General features: G+C 23.0%; 13 protein-coding genes across 13 annotated transcripts, besides 28 other annotated features; 4 read left to right on the top strand and 9 right to left on the bottom strand. All coding sequences in view use genetic code 5, as the record gives it.

Annotated features, from left to right (window-relative positions):
- Window positions 1–2,429: a sequence feature (putative control region).
- Window positions 222–1,376: a repeat region.
- Window positions 2,430–3,177, top strand: an rRNA (s-rRNA).
- Window positions 3,177–3,247, top strand: a tRNA (tRNA-Val).
- Window positions 3,247–4,465, top strand: an rRNA (l-rRNA).
- Window positions 4,466–4,527, top strand: a tRNA (tRNA-Leu).
- Window position 4,528: 1 nt separating this feature from the next.
- Window positions 4,529–5,446, top strand: ND1 (NADH dehydrogenase subunit 1). The gene has a single exon. The coding sequence runs from the start codon at window positions 4,529–4,531 to the stop codon at window positions 5,444–5,446; it is 918 nt and encodes a 305-aa protein (YP_008238919.1).
- Window positions 5,447–5,466: 20 nt separating this feature from the next.
- Window positions 5,467–5,528, bottom strand: a tRNA (tRNA-Ser).
- Window positions 5,519–6,622, bottom strand: CYTB (cytochrome b). Its single transcript has one exon. It carries the CDS (start codon window positions 6,620–6,622, stop codon window positions 5,519–5,521), a length of 1,104 nt encoding a protein of 367 aa, YP_008238918.1.
- A 7-nt stretch (window positions 6,623–6,629) lies between these two features.
- Window positions 6,630–6,693, bottom strand: a tRNA (tRNA-Thr).
- Window positions 6,694–6,755, top strand: a tRNA (tRNA-Pro).
- Window positions 6,756–6,803: 48 nt separating this feature from the next.
- ND6 (NADH dehydrogenase subunit 6) lies at window positions 6,804–7,343 on the bottom strand. Its single transcript has one exon. The coding sequence runs from the start codon at window positions 7,341–7,343 to the stop codon at window positions 6,804–6,806; it is 540 nt and encodes a 179-aa protein (YP_008238917.1).
- A 33-nt stretch (window positions 7,344–7,376) lies between these two features.
- ND4L (NADH dehydrogenase subunit 4L) lies at window positions 7,377–7,646 on the top strand. Its single transcript has one exon. It carries the CDS (start codon window positions 7,377–7,379, stop codon window positions 7,644–7,646), a length of 270 nt encoding a protein of 89 aa, YP_008238916.1.
- ND4 (NADH dehydrogenase subunit 4) lies at window positions 7,640–8,955 on the top strand. Its single transcript has one exon. A coding segment is annotated over exon 1 (1,316 nt).
- Window positions 8,956–9,016, top strand: a tRNA (tRNA-His).
- Window positions 9,017–10,691, top strand: ND5 (NADH dehydrogenase subunit 5). Its single transcript has one exon. A coding segment is annotated over exon 1 (1,675 nt).
- Window positions 10,692–10,757, top strand: a tRNA (tRNA-Phe).
- Window positions 10,758–10,822, bottom strand: a tRNA (tRNA-Glu).
- Window positions 10,823–10,879, bottom strand: a tRNA (tRNA-Ser).
- Window positions 10,880–10,943, bottom strand: a tRNA (tRNA-Asn).
- Window positions 10,943–11,002, bottom strand: a tRNA (tRNA-Arg).
- Window positions 11,003–11,006: 4 nt separating this feature from the next.
- Window positions 11,007–11,067, bottom strand: a tRNA (tRNA-Ala).
- A 1-nt stretch (window position 11,068) lies between these two features.
- Window positions 11,069–11,419, bottom strand: ND3 (NADH dehydrogenase subunit 3). Its single transcript has one exon. It carries the CDS (start codon window positions 11,417–11,419, stop codon window positions 11,069–11,071), a length of 351 nt encoding a protein of 116 aa, YP_008238913.1.
- Window positions 11,420–11,481, bottom strand: a tRNA (tRNA-Gly).
- COX3 (cytochrome c oxidase subunit III) lies at window positions 11,482–12,259 on the bottom strand. The gene has a single exon. A coding segment is annotated over exon 1 (778 nt).
- Window positions 12,260–12,911, bottom strand: ATP6 (ATP synthase F0 subunit 6). Its single transcript has one exon. A coding segment is annotated over exon 1 (652 nt).
- On the bottom strand, window positions 12,911–13,009 carry ATP8 (ATP synthase F0 subunit 8). Its single transcript has one exon. The coding sequence runs from the start codon at window positions 13,007–13,009 to the stop codon at window positions 12,911–12,913; it is 99 nt and encodes a 32-aa protein (YP_008238910.1).
- Window positions 13,010–13,073, bottom strand: a tRNA (tRNA-Asp).
- Window positions 13,074–13,144, bottom strand: a tRNA (tRNA-Lys).
- An 11-nt stretch (window positions 13,145–13,155) lies between these two features.
- On the bottom strand, window positions 13,156–13,818 carry COX2 (cytochrome c oxidase subunit II). The gene has a single exon. The coding sequence runs from the start codon at window positions 13,816–13,818 to the stop codon at window positions 13,156–13,158; it is 663 nt and encodes a 220-aa protein (YP_008238909.1).
- Window positions 13,819–13,884, bottom strand: a tRNA (tRNA-Leu).
- COX1 (cytochrome c oxidase subunit I) lies at window positions 13,885–15,418 on the bottom strand. Its single transcript has one exon. A coding segment is annotated over exon 1 (1,534 nt).
- A 13-nt stretch (window positions 15,419–15,431) lies between these two features.
- Window positions 15,432–15,494, top strand: a tRNA (tRNA-Tyr).
- Window positions 15,495–15,503: 9 nt separating this feature from the next.
- Window positions 15,504–15,568, bottom strand: a tRNA (tRNA-Trp).
- Window positions 15,569–15,578: 10 nt separating this feature from the next.
- Window positions 15,579–15,641, top strand: a tRNA (tRNA-Cys).
- Window positions 15,642–15,989: 348 nt separating this feature from the next.
- Window positions 15,990–16,052, top strand: a tRNA (tRNA-Cys).
- Window positions 16,053–16,400: 348 nt separating this feature from the next.
- Window positions 16,401–16,463, top strand: a tRNA (tRNA-Cys).
- On the bottom strand, window positions 16,464–17,417 carry ND2 (NADH dehydrogenase subunit 2). The gene has a single exon. It carries the CDS (start codon window positions 17,415–17,417, stop codon window positions 16,464–16,466), a length of 954 nt encoding a protein of 317 aa, YP_008238907.1.
- Window positions 17,418–17,481, bottom strand: a tRNA (tRNA-Met).
- Window positions 17,481–17,547, top strand: a tRNA (tRNA-Gln).
- Window positions 17,548–17,550: 3 nt separating this feature from the next.
- Window positions 17,551–17,619, bottom strand: a tRNA (tRNA-Ile).

Raw genomic sequence — 17,619 nt, 5'->3', positions numbered from 1 at the left:
ATAGTGCACTAATTTAAACTATTTTGCTATTAAAAAAAAAACATCTATTTTTCCTTAAAAGCCTAGATGATTTTTTTTATTAAATATTTCTCTTGTAAAAAAAACATTCACGGAACAAAGTGCCCCTTTTTTTCTTTTTTAAATTTAATGGTTTTATGGTTAAAAGAAAAATTATACTAATAATTGGTTCAAAAGTTTAATTTTAATTTACTTTTTTTTCCAAAAAACGTGACATTTTTTCCGAAAAACGTGACATTTTTTCCGAAAAACGTGACATTTTTTCCAAAAAACGTGACATTTTTTCCAAAAAACGTGACATTTTTTCCAAAAAACGTGACATTTTTTCCGAAAAACGTGACATTTTTTCCGAAAAACGTGACATTTTTTCCGAAAAACGTGACATTTTTTCCAAAAAACGTGACATTTTTTCCAAAAAACGTGACATTTTTTCCAAAAAACGTGACATTTTTTCCGAAAAACGTGACATTTTTTCCGAAAAACGTGACATTTTTTCCAAAAAACGTGACATTTTTTCCAAAAAACGTGACATTTTTTCCGAAAAACGTGACATTTTTTCCGAAAAACGTGACATTTTTTCCGAAAAACGTGACATTTTTTCCGAAAAACGTGACATTTTTTCCAAAAAACGTGACATTTTTTCCAAAAAACGTGACATTTTTTCCGAAAAACGTGACATTTTTTCCGAAAAACGTGACATTTTTTCCAAAAAACGTGACATTTTTTCCAAAAAACGTGACATTTTTTCCAAAAAACGTGACATTTTTTCCGAAAAACGTGACATTTTTTCCGAAAAACGTGACATTTTTTCCAAAAAACGTGACATTTTTTCCAAAAAACGTGACATTTTTTCCGAAAAACGTGACATTTTTTCCAAAAAACGTGACATTTTTTCCGAAAAACGTGACATTTTTTCCAAAAAACGTGACATTTTTTCCGAAAAACGTGACATTTTTTCCGAAAAACGTGACATTTTTTCCGAAAAACGTGACATTTTTTCCGAAAAACGTGACATTTTTTCCAAAAAACGTGACATTTTTTCCAAAAAACGTGACATTTTTTCCAAAAAACGTGACATTTTTTCCAAAAAACGTGACATTTTTTCCAAAAAACGTGACATTTTTTCCAAAAAACGTGACATTTTTTCCGAAAAACGTGACATTTTTTCCAAAAAACGTGACATTTTTTCCAAAAAACGTGACATTTTTTCCGAAAAACGTGACATTTTTTCCGAAAAACGTGACATTTTTTCCGAAAAACGTGACATTTTTTCCAAAAAACGTGACATTTTTTCCAAAAAACGTGACATTTTTTCCAAAAACGTGACATTTTTTCCGAAAAACGTGACATTTTTTCCGAAATTGGTGAACATCAAATTTCAAAAAAAATGCACCAAAAATGCCTATAATTTTTGTAAAAATGGCCAAAGTATATTAAATTATATATTAATTATTAAATATTTAATTATTATCATATTACTTTATTTATTTATTAATAATATATATATATATAATATAAATATAACTATTAATAGTTAACGAAATAAGAGATTAAAAAATTAGAATCATTAAAATATTAGAATACCGGGAAACATATACATTAATAGTTAACCTAATAATTATTTATATATATATTATATATTTATATATTAATATTATAATAATTATATATATATATATTATATATTTATATATTTATATTATTTATTTATATATATATATTATAAATTTATTTATATATACTATATTTATATATATATATTTATATATTATTTATATATATATATTATACCTATATATATATATATATTATACATTTATATATATATATCATATTTATATATATATATATTGTATATTTATATATATATATATTACATATTTATATATATATATATTATATAATTATTATAAAAATTTTAATTTATTATTTATATATTTTCATATAAATAAATAATGACTATAATTAATATTAATTATTTATTTAACATTAATATATCTGATTAATAGAAAAAAAAAAAAAAAAAAAAAAATCTATTTAATGTATAATCTAACCATTTGATTTATAATAAAAAATTTTTTATAATTATATCATTGTTATATAATAATAGATTTATTTATTAATATTATATATATATATTAATATATTTAGTGGAAGGATTTATTTATTAATATTATATATATATTAATATAATTAATAAAAGATTTATATATTAATAGATACCACTGATTTATTCATTAATATTATATATATATTAATATAATTAATAAAAGATTTATATATTAATAGATACCAATGATTTATTTTTAATATATATATATATAAGAATAAGGTTTAATTAACAAAATAATAAGAAAATTTTAAGAAAGGTTTATAAAAGGGGCACTTTGTTCCGTGAATGTTTTTTTTACAAGAGAAATATTTGATCAAAATAAGGGGAAAGGTTTTTAAGCGAAAATAGATGTAAAATTTTAAATAGGGGTTTAGTTTAAAAAGTTGCATTGTGGGTTTTCAGTGTTTAAAATTAAGGAAGTTATTGGGGGTAACTTTAGTTAATTTAAACTTGTAGGGGTAAAATGATGTGCCAGCATTCGCGGTTATACATCATCCTAAAATCTTTATTTTTAAATTAGGAAAATACTATATAAAATTAATTTGAATTATTCTAATGGGGGTGGAATATATTAGAATTGATTTATATGAACGTTTTCTAAAATTTTGGGTTTAAACTAGGATTAGATACCCTATTATTTAAATTTAAATATGGTTTTTTTAGGAATTTGATTATACAAAAAATTAAATTGATTTGGCGGTTTTTTAAACTTTTTAGAGGAACCTGTTTGTTAAATTGATAAACCACGATTTTAAATATCTAGATTTTCTTGTATATCTCTATAATGAGTATTCTTTAAGGTTAATTTTCTATATTTTTAAAAAAAATTAATTTAGGTCAAGGTGCAGTTATATTTAGATTTAAATGGGTTACAAAAATTAAGGTTTGTGGGGGCATATCTTAAAAATTGTAATTAAATTGGATTTAAAAGTAAAATAAATTGTTAATTTGTTTGAATTATGCTCTAAATTATGTACATATCGCCCGTCATTCTCATTTAATGAGACAAGTCGTAACAAAGTAGATGTATTGGAAAATGTATCTAGCAGGTATATTCATGGAGAAGTAATTTTTTACAATAATTAATTTAAACTGTTCAATTCAGTTTTGTCTGAGAAACCTTTATTTGATTTATTTAAATTAAAATTATTTAAAAGTTATTTCTTGTTTTAAAGTATTTTTATAAAATGAATTTTAATTCAAGCCGTAAGGGTATAAAGAAATTTTTATAGAAGAAAATTTTTTTATTGTACCTTTTGTATCAGGGTAAATTAATTTTTGTTAATAAATTTGTGTTTCCCGAAAGTTTAAGATCTTAAATCTATTTGATTTTAATTGTAACAAAAATTTTAATAAAATTATTTAAGATTCGAAAGGAAAATCGTTTAATCTGATATCTGGTTATTTTGTTTAATAAATTCAATTTAGGTGATTTAGTTTTTATATTTTTTTTTTCATAAAATTTTTTTCACTAATTTAAATTGGGTTAATCTAATTTAATCTTTATAATTTAGTTTTAATAAGAGAAAATTGTAGGATTAAAATTTTTTTTCTATATAAACTTGTTTTAAAATATTTTTTTATTAACTTTTTATTTAATTAAAACCAAAATTAATTAATTAAATTATTAATTTTATTAATTATGATTTAATTAGTAAATTTATATAAATATTGATTTTATGAATTCAGCATAATTAACTTCTGACTGTTTATCAAAAACATTTCTTTCAGGTATTATATTTATTGAAAGTTTAACCTGCTCAATGAATTTTTTAAATAGCTGCAGTAATTTAACTGTACAAAGGTAGCATAGTAATTAGTCTTTTAATTGAGGTCTAGAATGAATGGTTTAACAAGAAGTAAGCTTTATTAATTCAATTAAGTGAAATTTATTTTTTAGTTAAAAAGCTAAAATTTAAAAATGGGACGATAAGACCCTTTAGATCTTTAAATTTTAATTGAATAATAATATTAATGTGGATTTAATTTTTATTAAATAAAATTTTTTGTTGGGGTGACAGCTAAAATCTTAAATCTTTAGTATTTTACACCATTTATTTATGTATATTTGAACCTTAATTTAGGGTTATTAAAATAAGATACCTTAGGGATAACAGCATAATAAATTTGTAAAGTTCATATATATAAATTTGATTGTGACCTCGATGTTGAATTAATCTAGAATTCTGGGGCAGAAGATAGAATTTTAGGTCTGTTCGACCTTTAAAAGATTACATGATTTGAGTTCAAACCGGCGTGAGCCAGGTTGGTTTCTATCTATTTTAATTTATGATTTATTAGTACGAAAGGACTTTAAAATTAGAAATACTTTCTGCTAATTTGGCAGAAAAGTGTTTTAAACTTAGAATTTAATAATGTATAATATACAGTTAGTATATGTTTTTATTGAGTTTTATAGTTTTATTAATTTTGATTTTAATTTCCGTAGCTTTTTATGTTCTTTTAGAACGAAAGGTATTAGGGTATATTCAGGCCCGTAGGGGCCCCTCGAAGGTAGGTTATATAGGTATCTTACAGCCTTTTAGAGATGCTATTAAACTTTTTTCTAGGGAGTCTTATTATTTATATTTTGGAAATTTAACAATTTATTATTTGATACCCTTATTAGGACTTTTAATTTCCTTAAATTTATGATGTTTATATCCTTTATCATTTAATTTCTTAAGTTTTCCTTTAGGTTTATTATTTTTTATTGCTTGTTCAAGTTTTATGGTGTATAGAATTTTGTTATCTAGATGATCTTCTAATTCATCTTATTCACTTTTAGGCTGTATACGTTCAGTTGCTCAGAGTATTTCTTATGAAGTTTGTATATTTTTAATTATATTTAATTTTATTTTTTTTTTTTATGGATTTAATTTAATAAAGTTCTTTTATTCTCAGCAATTAAATTGATTTTTAATTATAGGATATCCATTGTTTTTAATTTTATTTGCTTGTGTACTAGCAGAAACTAATCGTTCCCCATTTGATTTTTCTGAAGGTGAATCTGAATTAGTTTCTGGGTTTAATACAGAATATAGTTCTTTTAATTTTTCGTTTATTTTTTTATCTGAATACACTAATATAATTTTTATGAGACTAATTTTAGTTATAATTTTTTTTGGGGCTGATTTTTTTTCTTTAATCTTTTTCCTAAAGGTTATATTTATAAATTTTATTTTTATTTGGATTCGTGGTTCTTTTCCTCGTCTTCGATATGATAAATTAATAATAATTTGTTGAAAAATTTATTTACCTGTAGCCCTACATTATTTTTTTTTTTTCCTAAATGTAATAATTTTAATCTATTAGCTTCATTTTTTCTAGTAAAGTTAATAAAAAACTAATTTTAGGATATATTTTCAAGATATACATTTGATTTAACTATTCATTAAATTTATATAAAATTGGGTTAATCAAGAAAAATATAAAATAAATAAGTGTTAATAATTGACCAATAAAAATGAATGGAGTTTCAACTGGTTTAGCGCCAATTCAAGTTAACAATATAAATGTTATACAAAATATAATAAATAAAATTTTTTTAATTGGGTATATACTTGAACTTTTAAACTTAAGATTTGAAGTAAATGGTAAAGTTGTAATAATAACAATAGAGAGGAAAAGAGCTACAACCCCCCCTAATTTGTTAGGAATAGATCGTAAAATAGCATAAGCAAATAGAAAATATCACTCTGGTTGAATGTGAGGGGGTGTCACTATGGGGTTTGCCGGCATAAAATTTTCAGGATCATTAAATATAAAGGGGGTTTTTATATTAATAAAGAAAAAAAATAATATTATAATTATAAACCCAAAGATATCTTTAATAGTGAAGTAGGGGTGAAATCTAATTTTATCAACTTTATTAATTAATCCTAGAGGGTTAGATGATCCTTTTTCATGTAAAAAGATCAAGTGAAATATAATAATTACACAAAGGATGAAAGGTAAAATGAAATGAAATGAAAAAAACCGGTTTAAAGTGGGATTTTCTACTGAAAATCCCCCTCAAATTCATGTAACTAATCTATTACCCAAGTAGGGGATAGCTGAGAGTAAATTTGTGATTACGGTAGCTCCTCAGAATGATATTTGCCCTCATGGGAGTACATAACCTAAGAATGCAGTTGCTATAAGAATCAACATAATTAAGGTCCCTGAAATTCAAACTTTTTTTTTAAGGAAAGAGCCATAGTAAATTCCTCGCCCTGTATGAATAAATATAAAAAAAAAGAATAAAGATGCTCCATTAGCGTGGATAATACGTAAAAGTCATCCAAAATTTACATCTCGGGTGATATGAATTATTCTATTAAATGCTAATCTAATATTTGGTGTATAGTGTATTGATAGAAAGATACCTGAAACAATTTGAATTATTAAACATACACCTAAGATTGACCCCAAGTTTCATCAGTAAGAAATATTACTTGGTGTAGGTAAATTAATTAAGAAAGAATTTAAAGTTTTAAAATTTTTTTTCATAAGTCCTTAATTTAAAGGTGTTTCCATCTTTGATTTACAAAATCAATGTTTTTTTTTTAAACTATTAAACTCAGTTGATGGTTTATATAAAATTTTAATTTTGGATATTAAAGAAGCAGATGTGTTTGACTGAATTTTTTTTTTTTTTTTTTTTTTTTTTTTTGAAAAAAAAAATTGAAATTTAATTAATTATTCGGTATAAGATTTTTAATTTTTCATATGTTTTTTTTAGTGGTCCTTCAAAAGAATTAATTAAATTAGAAATACTAAAAAGTACTATTAAGATGATAAGGGTTACTAAAATAAATAATAAAATTTTATTAGACCCAATAATTTTTATAATAGATTTTTTTTCTTCATTGTCTTGAATAAATAAACTTTGTTCATTTATATTAAATTTATTTATAATTATAAATTCTTTTATGACTGTTGAGGTTAACATTAAGCATATAATTATTAAAAATAATTTTAATGATCATTTAAATTTTTCATTGGATGAGATTCTTGCTATGTATATAAATATAATTATTAGTCCTCTTCTAAATGTAATAAATAAAATTATTGAGTTTCAAGAGTTTTTAGTTAATAGATTTATAAATAAACTTGTAGAGATAGATTGAATTATTAATGTTGTCCCGAGACTAATGGGATGATTTATAAATATTGATATAATTCTATTAAGGATTAATCTTACTTGAATAAATTTGATACAGTTAGAAATTTAATTTAATTAAATTAACTTTTTCTGAAACTTATGGTTTTTAATTTTATAATTTTATTTAATTTAATTAGATTAATGGTTGTTCGTAAACATTATTTAATGACTTTAATTGTGATTGAAATTATTTTTATTACTTTGATAAATTTATTTTATTATTATTTAAACTTTTATTATTTTGAGAATAGTCTAGGTCTGGTTTATTTAATTATAGGTGTAGTAGATTCAAGATTAGGTTTATCTTTATTGGTTTATTTAGTTCGAAGGGTTAATTTACCTTACATTAGTAGTTTTAGATTATGTTAAGTTTAATTTTTTTTACTTTTTTTTTGACCCTAATTAGATTAAAAATTGATTTTTATATAATTATATACATATTTTTTTTTTTATTTATAGTGTTTATATCTAAATATGAATTTTATGATTTTTTTAGTTTTGTTAGCTTTAGTCTTGGTATAGATAAATATTCTTATTTTTTAATATTTTTAACTTTTTGACTTTTTATTTTAAGTTTGTTTAGTTTATTAAATTTAAAAAGTTTATATTTTTCTTATTTAAAGTTTATTATATTAATTATAGTTTTATTTTTGTTTTTATGTTTTTTAAGATTAAGATTTTTTAATTTTTATTTTTATTTTGAATGTAGCGTAATTCCTGTATTTTTAGTAATTTATGGGTGGGGGTATCAACCTGAACGAGTGTTTTCAAGTCTCTATTTTTTTTTTTATACTTTATTTAGTTCCTTACCTTTATTATTATTAATTTTGAGATTAAACAATTTATTTGGTTATTTCTATTTAGGCATACACTTAGAATTATTAAATTTGTATTGTTTTTTTTTTTTTATTTTTTCCTTTTTAGTTAAGTTGCCTTTATTTTTTTTTCATTTATGGTTACCAAAGGCTCATGTTGAAGCTCCTTCTACTGGTTCTATAATTTTAGCAGGGGTCATATTGAAATTAGGGGGATATGGTCTTATTCGTGTTCTTTATTTATTTAAGGATTTGGTTTTTATTTATTCTTATTTTTTTATTTCAGTTAGAATTTTGGGGGCTTTATATGTAAGATTCTTTTGTTTATTACAGTCTGATTTGAGGGTTTTGGTGGCTTATTCATCAGTTAGTCATATAGGTTTAGTAATTAGCGGAATTTTCACTTGTAGTTACTATGGATATATAGGTTCTTTGTGTTTAATAATTAGACATGGATTAATTTCATCTGGTTTATTTTATTTCGTTGGTTGTTTATTTGATCGTTTTAGTTCGCGGAGTTTATTTTTGATAAGGGGTATAATTAATTATTGTCCTTCTTTTATAATATTTTTTTTTTTTTTAATTGTAAGAAATATATCTTGTCCTCCTAGACTTAATTTAATTTCAGAGGTTTTTATTTGTTTTAGACTATTAATGTGACATCCAGTAAGTTTACTTTATATTTTTTTTTCTTTATTTTTTTCTGCTTGTGCCATAATTTGTTTATTTAGATTTATTAGCCATGGTGGTTATTCTTATTTATTTATAAATATGGATTCTGGTTTAGTTCGTGAATATTATGTTATTTTTTTACATATTTTTCCTGTTTATATATTTGTTTTTAGTTTAAACTATTTTATTTAATTAAATTAGTTTAATAAAAAATTTCAATTTGTGATATTGAAGATTCGTTAGAATTTAATAATGTTATTTGTTTTAAACGTTAATTTTTTTTTTTTTTTCTTATTTTTGTTGTTTTTTTTTTTAGGTGTATATTTTCATATGTTGAATTTATCTTTAATCTTAACTTATAATTTTTTTAGTTTCAATTCTTGTATCTACAGATTTATTTTTTTATTTGATTGGTTAAGATTAATTTTTTTATCAGTTGTTTTTATAATTTCTGGGTGTGTCTTTTTATATAGTTTAGGTTATATAAGGGGAGATAACTTTATTATTCGGTTTTATTTTTTAGTCTTTATATTCATTTTAAGAATATTTTTTTTAATTATTATACCTGATATTGTTTGTTTAATATTAGGTTGGGATGGTTTGGGATTAGTCTCTTATTGTCTGGTTATTTATTATCAAAATTTAAATAGTTTAAGTTCAGGTTATTTAACTTTATTTATTAATCGTTTGGGTGATATATTTTTAATTTTATGTATTTGTTGTGGTTTTAATTATGGTTGTTGACATTATTTATATTTTTTTTCTTTTAATAGATTAAATTATTATATATTTATTTTTTTGGTTTTATCTTGTTTGACTAGGAGAGCTCAATTTCCTTTTTCTAGTTGACTACCTGCTGCTATAGCAGCACCAACACCAGTTTCTTCCCTGGTTCATTCATCAACTCTTGTTACTGCAGGAGTATACTTATTAATTCGTTTTAATAAATTTATTTCAATTGAATTGAATTTAATTTTATTAAATTTGAGTTTGTTGACTATTTTACTTTCTGGCATGGGGGCATTATACGAAAATGACTTGAAAAAAATTATTGCTTTTTCTACTATAGGTCAACTTAGATTTATAATTTTTTCAATTTTAATAGGTTCTCATTATTTAAGATTTTTACATTTATTAATTCATGCTGTTTTTAAGTCTTTATTATTTTTATGCTCTGGAATTTTTATTAGAGGATTTATAGGTATGCAGGATATTCGGTATATAGGTAATTTAGGATTTCAAAGTCCTTTAATTAGATCAAGTTTTTTAATTTCTTTATTTAGATTATGTGGTTTGCCCTTTTATTCAGGTTTTTTTTCGAGGGATTTTATTATTGAAATAGTAATTTTAACTGAAATTAATTTTATTTATTTTATTTTATTTTTTCTATCAATTTATTTAACTTTAATTTATTCTTTACGATTATTTTTTTATTTATATATAAATAGGGTTAAGATAAATTTATTTAATTTTGAAAATGATTTTTATATAAGTTCTTCTTGTTTAATTCTTTTAATTTTATCTATTTTTTTTGGATCGAGACTTTTTTGGTTATTAGATTTAAGTTATATTAATGTTTTTGATGAAATTTATAAATATTTAATTTTATTTTTTTTTGTTTATTTTTTTATTTTAACTGATATTTTTTCTTTATTTAATAAAAATGTATATAATTTTTTGGGGTTTTTTATAGGGCATATGTGATTTTTACCTTTTTTTTCTTCTAAATTTATTGTAAGTAAGTTTTTTAATTTAAGACACTTAATTTTTTTAATTACAGATTTATGTTGGACAGAGTATCTGGTTTCTTTAAATCTAATTAATAAATTACGTTTTGTAAATATTTATTTAAATAAATTATTATTAAATTCATTTAAGGTTTATTTGGTGTTTTTTATTTTAATATTATTTTTAATAATAATTATATATTTAAGTAGCTTAAATTTAAAGTTTAACATTGAAAATGTTTAGATGTATTTTAATACCTTAAATAAGTTTAAGAAATATTTTTTTTTCTAATTATTGAAAATAATTTGTTTTTTTTTAAACTACATAAACAAGGAATTGACATATTAATGTCTTTAAGATAGTTAGCAGCTTCTTAACTATTATCCTTTTAACTAGATTTTTAATCATTTTTTTTATTAACAGTAAAATGCTTCTTTTTAGCTTTAGTTAAAGTATGGAGATTTATCTCTTAAATTAAGTCGAAATTAATTGTAGTTTTACTTCTTTACTATTTTAAGAGAAACAAATTTGTACCTTTTAATTGCAATTTAAATGTTATAATTAACTATTCTCCCTTTATTTAGATCATTCAATAATTCCGTTTATTCATTCGTGGTAAAGACCATATAGAATTAATATACAAATTAATATACTTAATGTAAATCATTTTTTTACTGTTATTAATTTTATAGAGATGAAAATTGGAAGTATAATAGCTATTTCAATATCAAATATAATAAAAATAATAGCAATTATAAAGAAGTGGATTGAAAATGAAATACGTGATGAGGAAAAGTTTGAGAATCCACACTCAAATGGGGAGGATTTATTAATATCTATAATTGATTTTTTAGAAATTAAAAATGACGTTGATATTAATAAAATTAATAAAAATATAATTATTAAAAGACTTATAAATATTTTTATTTTTTCTTTAAAAATTAAACCTTTTAATTGGAAATTAATTATACTTTTTATACTAAAGAAAAATTTATTTCATCAATATAAAATAATATAAAGAAACAATCAAATTACGTCTACAAAGTGTCAGTATCAGGCTGAAAGCTCAAATCTAATATGATTTAAGTAATTGGATTTTATTATTAAAATTCTTTCTAAGGCTGTTAAAATAAAAATTGTACCTATAATTACGTGGATTCCATGGAATCCAGTCGTTATGAAAAAAGATGAACCAAAAATTGAGTCTGAAATTGTAAATGGTGCATTTTTATATTCTCACCACTGAAGAATAGAAAAGTATAATCCTATTGTAATAGTAATAATCATTCTTTTAATTGTTTGGTTTAGCTTATTTCTTAGAAGGGAATGATGGGCTCATGTAATTGAAGCTCCAGAACTTACTAAAATGATAGTGTTAAGAAGGGGAATTTCTATAGGATTAAATGGGGTTACCCCCTTAGGTGGCCATTTTATCCCAATTTCGATACTAGGGGCAAGTCTAGAGTGTAAGAATCTTCAGAAGAAAGATAGGAAAAATATAATTTCTGATATAATAAATATAATCATTCCTATTTTAATTATTTCCTTAACAATTTTTGTATGGTCACCTTTAATTGAAGATTCCCGTTTTACATCACGTCATCATTGAGTTAGATTAATTATTATAGTTAATCTAGATAAATAAAATAATAAAGGTCTTTCATTTATTAAGTTAATGAATCCAATTAAAAAATTTAATATTGAAAATGAAACTAGAATAGGTCAAGGTCTTTTAGTTACTAAATGGAACGGATGATTTTTTTTCATATGGAACTTCTGAAGAATATATAGTTATTAAAATAGAAAATACATAAGCTTGAATAAGGGCAACTGAAATTTCAAATAATATTAAAAAAAATTGTATTAATCCAATTAGTATGATAGTTTTTATTTCATTGATATTACCTAAAAGAGTTATTAATAGATGACCTGCAATTATATTAGCAGAAAGTCGTACACTTAATGAAATTGGTCGAATTAGATTTCTAATTGATTCAACTATAATTATAAATGGGGCTATTGTGGGGGGGGTTCTTATAGGTAAAAGATGTCTAAATATTAGGTTGGTGAAGTTCAATCATCTATATGTCATTAAAGAAATTCAAATGGGTAATCCAATTGCAATTGATACTGAAAGGTGTCTAGTAGGGGTAAATGTATATGGAGAGATTCCTATTAAGTTGATGGTTAAGATAAAGATAAAAATTGTTTGTAAATTTAATATAAATTGCTTATTAAAATAAATGAAACTTATTTCTTTTAAAATGAAATTTTTTAAAATTAATTTAGTTATAGAATTTCGAGATTCTGATATTCAGAATTTATTTGGTATAAATAGTAAAATTAATATTAAAGAAATTCAGTTTGTTCATAATGGAGAAGGTGTACTGGGGTCAAAAGATGAAAATAGATTTCTTATTATTTTTTTTCAAAAAATAAGTTTATTTTAATTAATTTAAGTGTTAGATTAGTTATAAATAAGATTGATATTCATCTACATGGGGACATTTGTGGAATAAAGAAATACTAATGGAGTAATTTTAATTTGACAAATTAAGGTTTTAATTTAAACTAAATTCTCTCATTAAGAGTATTCTTTAGTTTACTATAATTTGGTTTAAGAGACCATTACTTAATTTCAGTCACTTAATGACTAATTTACTTTATTTTATTCATTTTACAAATTTTTCTAGTTTGACAGATTCAAGTATAATAGGTATAAATCTATGATTTGTTCCACAGATTTCGGAGCATTGACCAGTAAATAATCCGGGTTTTTTAATTAATATGCTTGATTGGTTTAGTCGTCCTGGAATTGCATCTATTTTTACTCCTAAACTAGGAATTGTTCAGGAATGTAATACATCTGAGGATGAAAAAATCATTCGTAGTTGGGTAAGGAAGGGGGCCTTTATTCGGTTATCAACTTCAATTAGTCGAAAGTCACTAATTTTAGAATATTTTATGTAAGAATCAAATTCTTTTTTTAGTTTATCAGAATATTCATAAGATCAGTATCATTGATGACCTATAGATTTAATTGAAATTGTTGGATTAATTAGTTCTTCTATAGAATATAGAATTTTAAGTGAAGGAATTGCAACGAAGAAAAGAATAATTGTTGGTAGAATAGTTCATCAAGTTTCAATAACTTGATTTTCATTAATATTTAAGTCAATAAGTTTATTATAAATTAGTGAATTTAATAAAAATACAATTATGGTTGTAATTGAAATAATAATAGACATGGTGTGGTCATGAAAAAAAGTTAATTGCTCTATAGTGGGGCTATAGGCGTCAGGTAAATATAATTTAGTTCATGAAATTTCTAAAAGAAATTTATGGTTTCATAAATGAATTTTAAATTCATTACACTATTCTGCCATATTAGAACTTAATTAATATAGGAATTTCATTAAAGGAGTGTTCTCTAGGGGGTAAATTTATTTTTCATTCAATTGATTGAGGTTGATTGGTTTTAAACACCATTTTTCGTTTAAATCTTAATCTTTCTCATATAATAAACATTAATATTAAAATTCTAATTAAGGAAATGAATGAACCCATAGAAGAAAAAAGGTTTCACAGGGTGTATATATCTGGATAGTCAGAGTATCGTCGTGGTATACCAGTTAATCCTAAAAAATGTTGGGGAAAAAATGTTAAATTTACTCCTAGAAATATGGAATAAAATTGAATTTTTAGTCATTTATTATTTATGTTTCTACCTGTAAATAAGGGGTATCAATGGATAAATCTAGCGATAATGGTGAATACTGCTCCCATGGAAAGGACATAGTGAAAATGAGCCACTACATAATAGGTATCATGTAGAATAATATCAATTGAGGAATTTGATAATATTACACCTGTTAATCCTCCAATAGTAAAAAGTAAAATGAATCCTAATGATCAAATTATTTGGGGGGAAAAGTTCATTTTGGAACCGTAAATTGTTGCGATTCATCTAAAAATTTTGATTCCGGTGGGGACTGCAATAATTATAGTAGCTGACGTAAAATAGGCTCGGGTATCAATATCTATACCTACAGTAAATATATGGTGAGCTCAAACAATAAAACCTAAAATTCCAATTGCAATTATTGCATAAATTATTCCAATAGATCCGAAAGTTTCCCTTTTTCCTCTTTCTTGTATAATAATATGAGAAATTAATCCAAATCCTGGAAGAATAAGGATGTAAACTTCTGGGTGACCAAAGAATCAGAATAAATGCTGGTAGAGGATTGGGTCTCCACCCCCGGTGGGGTCAAAAAATGATGTATTTAGATTTCGGTCAGTTAATAGTATAGTAATTGCTCCAGCTAGAACAGGAAGGGATAGAAGGAGTAAAATAGCTGTAATTAATACAGATCAACAGAATAGAGGTAATTTTTCTATTGAAATATTTTTTGATCGCATGTTTAAAATTGTTGAAATAAAATTAATTGCACCTATAATTGATCTAACCCCTGCGATGTGAAGAGAAAAAATGGTTAAATCTACAGATGGCCCGGAATGGGATGTTACTCTAGAAAGGGGGGGATAAACGGTTCAACCTGTTCCAGAACCAGTTCCAGTGAGTGATCTTGAAATTAATAAAATTAAAGATGGGGGTAAAAGTCAGAATCTTATATTATTTATTCGTGGGAAGGCTATATCTGGTGCACCAATTATTAAGGGTACTAATCAATTACCAAAACCTCCAATTAGAATTGGTATTACTATAAAGAAAATTATAATAAAAGCATGTGATGTAATTAAAACATTATAGATTTGATCATTTTTAATTAGAGATCCTGGTTGAGTTAATTCTGATCGGATAATTATACTACTTATGGTTCCTATAAATCCTGACCAAATACCTAGGATAAAGTAAAGGGTTCCAATGTCTTTATGATTAGTAGATATTAGCCATTTTTTCATTAACTAAAATCTAAATAGGGTGTCTGATTTAGGTAATAAATTGTAAATTTATTTAAGGGTTAATTTCCTCCTATTAAACTTAATCTAAGGCTTAAACCTAAGGAATATTTTCAACTTTGAAGGTTAATAGTTTAGATAACTTAAATCCTTAGTTTTTCTAAACCTTATATTCAAATATGATTTTAAATTGCAAATTTAAAGGTGAATGTGTTTTCTAAGGGATTTATATTCAAAAAATTAGTATTATAGGAAATGCTATTAAATTTAGAATGGAAAAAGATTTAGCTGTATTATTCTTAAAATTTTTCTTTTTAAAGGAAAAATTGTTTATAGAGAAATAATTGATTTGAATATACATAAATATTGAGATTTTAAGGTTAAAATTATAATTCTGGGGAGAATTATAAGGGGTTTTAATTAATTCATTTTGGGAAGAATCCTAAAAGGGGAGGGGCCCCCTAGATACTACGAAACTTCCTCCTATTAAACTAATTTTAGGCTTTAACCTAGGGAGTATTTTCAATTTTATGGGTAAATATAGTTTATATAATTGAAATCTCGGTTTTTTCTAAACCTTATATTCAAATATGATTTTAAATTGCAAATTTAAAGGTGAATGTGTTTTCTAAGGGATTTATATTCAAAAAATTAGTATTATAGGAAATGCTATTAAATTTAGAATGGAAAAAGATTTAGCTGTATTATTCTTAAAATTTTTCTTTTTAAAGGAAAAATTGTTTATAGAGAAATAATTGATTTGAATATACATAAATATTGAGATTTTAAGGTTAAAATTATAATTCTGGGGAGAATTATAAGGGGTTTTAATTAATTCATTTTGGGAAGAATCCTAAAAGGGGAGGGGCCCCCTAGATACTACGAAACTTCCTCCTATTAAACTAATTTTAGGCTTTAACCTAGGGAGTATTTTCAATTTTATGGGTAAATATAGTTTATATAATTGAAATCTCGGTTTTTTCTAAACCTTATATTCAAATATGATTTTAAATTGCAAATTTAAAGGTGAATGTGTTTTCTAAGGGATTTATATTCAAAAAATTAGTATTATAGGAAATGCTATTAAATTTAGAATGGAAAAAGATTTAGCTGTATTATTCTTAAAATTTTTCTTTTTAAAGGAAAAATTGTTTATAGAGAAATAATTGATTTGAATATACATAAATATTGAGATTATGGAGGTTAAAATTATAATTCTGGGGAGAATTATAAGGGTTTTAGTTAATTCATTTAAAATTATTCATTTTGGGAAGAATCCTAAAAGGGGGGGGAGCCCTCTTAGGGATAATATATTTAGATTTATAGTTATTTTGGTTTTTAAAGGTAAAAAATTCAATTGATTTAAATAATTTAAATTATTTAATTTAAATAGGCTTATTAACTTGAAATTTAATATAATGTAGAAAATTAAGAAGGTTAATATAATTTTTTCTCTAATCAAAAAAGCTGAGGACATTCAAGGTAAATTGAAAATTGAAGAAAATGCTATTATTTTTTTTAAATTTAATTGATTTAATCCTCTTAATCTTCCGATAATAAGAGTAATTAATAGGGGGATTATTAATATCTTAAATCTAATTAATTTATTAATTAAAATTATTGGGGGAATTTTAATTAATGTTGTTAATAATAGACATTCTATTCAGGGTAATTTACTCATAATTTCTGGTTTTCAAATATGGAACGGGGGTATTCCAATTTTTAGTATCAGACTTAATAATGTTAGGGGGTTGTTAATATACATTTCATTTATTCTATTAATAATAATGGAAAAAATAAATAGATAAGATGAAATTCTTTGGATAATAAAATATTTTATTGATTGATCGCTAATTTTATTTTTTGATATTAGGGGGATAAATATAAAAAGCGAAATTTCTATAATAATTCATATTGAAAATCAGTTATTCATTCTAAGAGAAATAAAGGAGGATACAAAAATTATTCTAATAAAAATTATTTTAGATATATTTAATTTAATTAAAAAGAGATTAATATCATAATTGAGTTATGGGCCCAATAGCTTTAATTTAGCTTATCTTTTTATAAAATGTTGTAATAGCATAAAGAATTTTGATTTCTTAGGTTTTAGTTCATTCTAATTTTTATAAAATTAAGAAGAGTAAATCTTTTTATTACTTTATATACCCTATCAGGGTATTCCTTTATTCAGGCATCTTCCT

The sequence above is a fragment of the mitochondrial genome of Nilaparvata lugens, assembly GCF_014356525.2.
Source record: "Nilaparvata lugens mitochondrion, complete genome".
Taxonomy (NCBI): Eukaryota; Metazoa; Arthropoda; class Insecta; order Hemiptera; family Delphacidae; genus Nilaparvata; species Nilaparvata lugens.
This window is presented reverse-complemented; position numbering and strand designations above follow the sequence as displayed.